Consider the following 7,034-nt stretch of genomic DNA (forward strand, 5'->3'; position numbering starts at 1 on the left):
AAAGAAAAAGAAAATGGAACAAATATGATAAACACTTGATTATTAATTCATTCATTGATTAATGAATATTCACATATATGTGCTCTTTCATAGTTAATTGTGTTCAAATAACGAATGACAATTGATTAATTCCTAAGTACCAATAACCAATTAACAGAAATCTAGTTATTTGTTAACTTCTTTTTAACATAATTATTTGATAACTGCTATTTAATAAGATGTCATTTTGTAAAATACATGAAAATAATAATTTTTTTTAAATATTATCTTTGATGGGATAACTAATTAAAGGAAAAGAAAATATGGATTCATTCAATACAAAAATCCACAAACATATGTCAAAAAATAAAAGAAAGACACTCAACTACAAAAAAATTATTAAAGTTATTCTAATTTAAAAAATATAAATATTATACAACAGATTTTTAACATTAAAATTAACGTAAGTTTTAATTTTTATATAATAATTTTTATACAGTAAAAAATATAATATATTTTATTTAGTATTTCATAAAATTAATATGAAATCTACTTAATAATAAATAATATATTAAAAATAAAAATATTATAAATATTTCTCCCCATCTTTAGAACAAAATCTTATATTTTGTAATCTAATGATAAATGATAAATAACTTGGAGCAAGTCATATAATTATTTAAAACAAGAAATGTCTCCTAGTATTTTTTGATTGTTTTTTTTTTTTTCATTACATCCATGTTGTAGTTTTAATGTTTTGTGTATAGTACAATACACATCACAGTACCAAAAGGGTAATGTACTATATATAAATAAATAATAAGGGGGAAAAATGGAAGGTAAAAACCCTACTCGTTTGTACTCTTGCAACGAAAATGAAAACTCCTATATAAGCCAAAGCTGCCTGTGGCTGTAACCCTAGTTGCACAGGAGCAGGAGCACCGTTTGGCTCTACAAGACTTCCCTTTTTCTATTTAATTCCTAAAATCCCATTCTTCTAGGCTCATTCCTCTGCACTGCCATCATCCCCAACTTCCTCACAGTGAGTGTTGCTTCAAAATCCATCAATTTCCCAATGTTTCATCTTGGTCTTCTTTGTTTATTGGTTTTTCACTCTCTTGCACGACCCAATTGGATAAAGATTGGTTTTTTGTTTTTTGTTTTCCTCATTTCTTTGTCCCATTTCATTTGGGTGTTTCAGAGGTTACAAGGACTAAAGAGTTGTGCCACCATGTCGGACGATGAAAGGGAGGAGAAAGAGTTGGATCTCTCTTCTGCCGAAGTTGTCACCAAATACAAAACCACTGCTGAGATCGTTAACAGTGTGTTCCTCACTCTCTTACACTTAATGTTTGTGGTCTCAAATTCTATCTGGGTTTTGGTTATTTCATGCATTGGACACAATTTTTTTCTGGAACCTTGCTGAAGTTCACCTTTTTTTAATTTACATTTTTTGTTTTGCTAAGATTGGACTGTATTTTTTTTTCTGCGTGCCCTGATGCTAGTTATTTCAGAATGTAAACCGAAGGCGAAGATTGTGGATATTTGTGAGAAAGGGGATTCATACATTAGAGAGTAAGCTTATAATATTCATAAATGAAGGAGCATTGCCTGTTCTTAACATATATGTACGTTCAATTGCTGGTTTGTGTCTTTTTTTTAATATTTATGGATTAGCTTATTGGGTTTGCTTTGTGTGTGTAAGCAAACTGGAAATGTGTACAAGAATGTGAAGAGGAAGATTGAGAGATGTGTTGCTTTCCCAACATGTTTATCTGTAAACAGCGTTGTCTGCCATTTCTCTCCAATGGAGTCAGTGGTTTCTGCTATTATTCTGAAGTTGATGTTTGTTTCTTTGGTTGGTTGCAGTGATATGGCATGCCATATAGATGGATTCATCACTGCGGTAGCTCACACCCATGTTCTTCAGGAAGGTCCTGTTGCTGCCACAAATACTGCTGCTGAGGTGGCCTTGAGGCTTGTCAGGCCGGGAAAGAAGGTAATCAATTGTAACAATTTTTTTTTACTGGATCTGCATTTATATAATACAAGTTGATTTGGATTTTACTACATGTTGCCTTTCTTGATTTATTTCATTGGTTAATAGGTGTAAGGTCATACACTATTATAAGCAATTCAGCTTAGTAAAATCGGAGAGAAATTAGGTTGCTTCATGTGTATCGTTTTCTTTGCCTAAACACATGCCTTGTGGATTTTGATCTCTAAATGATGAAAACTATCTTGGGCTACGGATAAACTCCGATGAAGCTTTATTGTCATAGTTACACTGATAGAGGTCATTCATGTTTCTTCTTGTGTTGTCTATCACATTGCTCTTTTTTGGAACTCCTCTTGTCTATAATGTGTATTTCTCACCTTATGCTATATGTTTTGTTCTTTTGAGATTAATTGGTTCTCAGTTCAAGTGTTTTTTTTATCTACATGATGAATGCTGTCATGCATTTGCATCAAAAACTTGATTTGTTCTCTATTCTGATTCAAATTGTTGTAAAAAAATTCAGCTGGATATGTCTGTTTTCTTTTGAGTCTTCCACTTTCTCCTAAAACTATCTTAATTTGGTTTATAATACAGTATATTGTAAATTTGATAAGCTGATCTCTGTATGATGAAGACATTATTGGCTATGGATAAACTCCAATTAAGCTTGTTTCTGTCATAGTTGCACTAACAAAGATTTGTTCGTTTTGTATTCCGTCCTGTTATTTTTTATTCAGATAAAATTTTAGAAAAAATCTTGACAGGATTTCTCTTGTTTCTTTTCATATTCCCTCCTCTTAGGTGCAAAACCTACCAAATTTTTAAACATATACCTATATTAATACTTCGAAAATAGTTCTATTATACATAAATAATTCTTCAAAAATAGTTCTATTATACAATTTAAATAAAATCAATTCTTTTAAACTTAATTTTAAAATATCATTTCTAAACATAAATTAATTTTTTAACATACTTTTTTTAAAATAATTCTTTTTAATATTATTTTTTAAATCTATTTTATCACAAGTTAAACTAAATAATCCATTTACTTACATCAAAATCATTCTTTTTGGCATTCTTAATTAACTCCATTAGTCATAAAAGGGAGAGATAAACAAAACTTGCCTAATCATTAAAAAGAAGATATATTTTCACAAATCCAACAACAGATTCTTCCTAAGTCAAGAATCTAGAAACATATAATACAAAATATAACAAAGAAAAAACATGAGTAACAACAACGAACCACCACAAAGGACAACATAACTGTGATGTGATCAGGATATAGTGTCATAGTTTGATGCTTTCTCTAGAGAGGCAACAACCTTAATTAGCTCTGTGTGATAGACCCTTAATTAATCCAATTCGTGATCCTTTGAGGAACACCATAGTCGTAGGCAACCACTGCTAATATTCCAACCCACATAGCCAAAGTGATCCAAGCTACGGTGGCTGAAATGAAGCTCAAAGCCAGAACTGAAACAACAGCTCCCACAATAAGCATGACCCAAATTACGTGTTGAAGAAGGCTTCCCTTATATATCTGAAGTATTGTCCCAATGGAAGCAAAGAAGAAGTATAAGACAATGGTTAAAATCAGAGACATCAGTAGCTTGTGCTGTTCTGTAAACAAAAGCTTCCCTGAATCAGTGTTTGTTACTGAAATCAGAGCAATGAGCAGTGTTAGGAATTTGATGAGGATCTCCTGCAATTCCTTGAATACATTTATCACTTTGTCGCTAAGTAATTAAGTACAATCATTATGGGAAAATAAAAGTTAGTATTTTGCTAGAAAAACATGAAGGCAGAATTTGACGGAAAACTGGAACACAAGGATTGTCTAGTAATAGAAAGAAGAAATGCATGGGAAAGAGCATATAGTGTATATAATAACCTCAAAGAAGTGAAATGAGTGGAATTCAGGGCAGGCATGCTTGTTTGTTGTATCCTAGATAAGAGCAGGCTTACAATGAGGGTTGAGAATGAGAGAACTTAAGATGTATAATGAGGGTTCATGTCAGAAGAAAAGGAGGGTTTATAACGAGGGTGCTGTTGCCTAGTGGCGATAAATGGGAAGTTTGCCTTATTTGCCATTTTGCCATGCTATTGCTTAATGGCAGAATGCATGTTATTGCTTTATTTACCATTTTGCCATGCTATTGCTTAACGGCAGTTTGCTTTATTAATGAATTAATTTATGATGACGTCGATTTCAGGTACGTGGATTTTAAAATTGTATTCCTGTACTTTGACATCCTCTTTAGCTTATGAATACTTTATTACTTTATCGATATTAGGAAAACAACCAATTTTTATCCTAATTATCATGGCAGACTAATATGGGAACTAATATCACAATCACAATGATCTCATTTTTTGCGGGGGAGTGTTGTATTCATTTTTTTAAGAATTAATTACGTAGGCTAATGTTCCGTGTTTTGACTTCACCATGGTTCTGTCAAATTCTGCCTGCATGTGTTATGAATAATAATAATATAAGCACCGAGGCACACCAATGAACCATTCTGAAACAAAAAAGCCTGCTCTTATCTCAGGATACAACAAACAAGCATGTCTGCCCTAAATTCCACTCATTTCACTTCTTTGAGGTTATTATATACACTATATGCTCTTTGTTGAAATTTTAGAATTTTTTTATAAAATATCAATAACTACCAAAAAAACTTTGTTAGATTATGATGAGGAGTTAGAAAGAATATCTGGATTTATAATAATTGATAAAATCAAATGCAACAAAATCTAGATAATAGTCATGAATAATTGGTTTAATGATTTTTTTAATCAAATTATCTTATTTCTTATTAAACTGTCTTTTTTTTTTAGATGAAAAATTGTTTTTTAAGTTGGTGTTTTGAAGACCACAATCATATTTAGGTTGTTAACATGTTAGAGTTTTTATTATTTCTTATGGGGTCAAATTGGTAATTATTTATTAAATTCATATCAATTTTTTAATAATTAATCAGTTGAATGTATGATACTAGCACTTTTCAATTTTAGTTTTGCTTTAGCTACATTCAGTTTACGATATCTTCTTTCAGTAAGTAAATCTGGATTTTTAATTGATCTAATTTAGCACATTTAATTGCTTTGCTTATTTTAGAATAGGGTTAACTAACATTTTATTTACTAAACTTTTTTTGAAATTCAATTTTTAGTGCTAAATAAAAGTTTAACCGTTAAAAGTCTCTCAATTTTTTGGTTAAGATTTTTAATACTTAAACTCTTGTTTGATCTATCAAAATTCCTAAACTCTTAAAAATTTTAGTTTTTAGTATTTAAATTGTATTTATTATTTTTATTTATTTAATGAGGTTTCAAGAATTAAAAATTAAATTTTTCAATAGTAAAAGTATAGGGACTAAAGATCTTAATAAAAAGAATTCAAAAACCTTGATTGGTCAATTTTTTGTTTAGGGACTAAAAATCAAATTTAGAAAAAATTTATGTTTTAAAAGTTTAGTTAACCATTTAGAATATTCTATGACTGTTCAACAAAATTGAAAAGTTAGTTAGAAGGTGAAAATTTAATTTATTAAATTATAAATATTTGATAAAATTTATTGTTAAAGTAGATAAAAAATATAAAATGATAGAAAAATAATAAAATTATGATTTATTTAAAAAAATAAAAAAAATTGAATAAATGTATTAAGGATAAAAGAAATATAAAAAGTTAAAAGCTAAAAAATATTAGTTCAAATCACGTTTCAAATAACACTAGACTTTATTAAAATATTATTTACCAAACAATTCAATAAATTTTTAAGTTAATAAAAAAATTAAAAATTAATTGAAATGTCTTGCATAATACGTAATTGTATTTACTAAAAAAAATATTGTATGTATACTTACGTGTTTTGGTAATTTTAAAAAAAGTATTTAATTTGATGATATTTTTATTTTCCGAAAACTATTATTATAAGTTAACCTCTTTTGGTGTTTTAATTTTTTAAAAATTATTTAGTTGTTTAAAAATATTTTAAACATGATAATTTTTATGTTAGAAAAACACTGACAAGCTAATGTAAATCGGAATCTTATATCATTCAACAAATGCTACAAGGAAGAAACTAACTTGCATGTATTCTGTTTGCGTCAATATAATATATAGGTTCTCAAACTCGCTTATAATACGTTTGGTTTTAAACTTGATCGGGAAGTGGCTTCTCTTTTTACTAACAAAAAAAGTACTTCTTTTACTTGGACAACAGGGTATGTCAATGTCACTTTGACAAAAAAAAAAAAAAAACACATTTTGAATAAACTATGCTCTCTCCAACTTTAAACATTTACGTCCTAAAAAAAAAATTATTTAACATTGAATTGCCAAAAATAGAAGGTTTTACTGTTTTGGGTGTGGTTTCAGAAGTAGATTTATGACGGTTTTAACTTTAGCTCAAATAATTGAGGATTCTTAATTCCACACTGTATAAAATTATAATGTTTGAGAAAATATTTAGAGTAAGTTTTATGCAAATTGTATTTTGTGGGGAATTAAAACCGTGATTAAATAAAACTAAATATGGGAAATAACTTGTGCGATAGTGGCATTTAAAATTGACAGGAATTAATTTACCAATTTAAATCTATGCTTAGTGACAACTAAAATTGTCAGTAATTTAATCTCTTGTCACTACAAGTTTCATTTTAATGTATTTATTTACAAAAATTCAAAATAAAATACATAAAAATAAAATTACTGCATGCACTTAAATATCAAAGAAGTGCATAGAAGTCTTTAAAAAATATTTTTTAATTTCCAAATTTGCAATATCGTATATGATCTTCACTTTATAGTAATAAACAGTAAATTAGGAAGTGACTTCAATAGGAAATTAATATAGAGAAAATTAAAATTGTAAAGTAATAAATAAACTATAAAGTTGCAACTAATATATACTTATTCAATTAATAATGAGTTGTTAACAGACTAGATTTGAAACTCTCTTTAGTAAGCTTCGACACTATTTTGTGATGAAAAAAAGAACTCAACGACCTGATGAAATGATAAAATATCTTACAGAAAATT

General features: G+C 28.4%; 1 protein-coding gene across 11 annotated transcripts; it reads left to right on the top strand.

The window, feature by feature from the left end:
- Positions 1-813: 813 nt before the first annotated feature.
- LOC100795818 (ERBB-3 BINDING PROTEIN 1) lies at positions 814-3,679 on the top strand. 11 transcript variants are annotated; one of them, XM_014770255.2, is made up of 5 exons: positions 840-1,021; positions 1,181-1,301; positions 1,485-1,554; positions 1,684-1,978; positions 2,087-3,679. In XM_014770255.2, the coding sequence occupies exons 2-5, from the start codon at positions 1,211-1,213 to the stop codon at positions 2,090-2,092; spliced, it is 462 nt and encodes a 153-aa protein (XP_014625741.1). In that variant the 5' UTR covers positions 840-1,021; positions 1,181-1,210; the 3' UTR covers positions 2,093-3,679. The 11 variants fall into 11 exon arrangements, 2 of the variants coding, with proteins under 2 accessions (XP_014625741.1, XP_014625740.1); XR_005889527.1 differs by having other exon boundaries at positions 814-1,021; positions 1,494-1,978; XM_014770254.3 differs by having other exon boundaries at positions 841-1,021; positions 1,494-1,554; positions 1,684-3,679.
- Positions 3,680-7,034: the final 3,355 nt, after the last annotated feature.

This window comes from Glycine max, chromosome 18 (genome assembly GCF_000004515.6).
Source record: "Glycine max cultivar Williams 82 chromosome 18, Glycine_max_v4.0, whole genome shotgun sequence".
Taxonomy (NCBI): domain Eukaryota; kingdom Viridiplantae; phylum Streptophyta; class Magnoliopsida; order Fabales; family Fabaceae; genus Glycine; species Glycine max.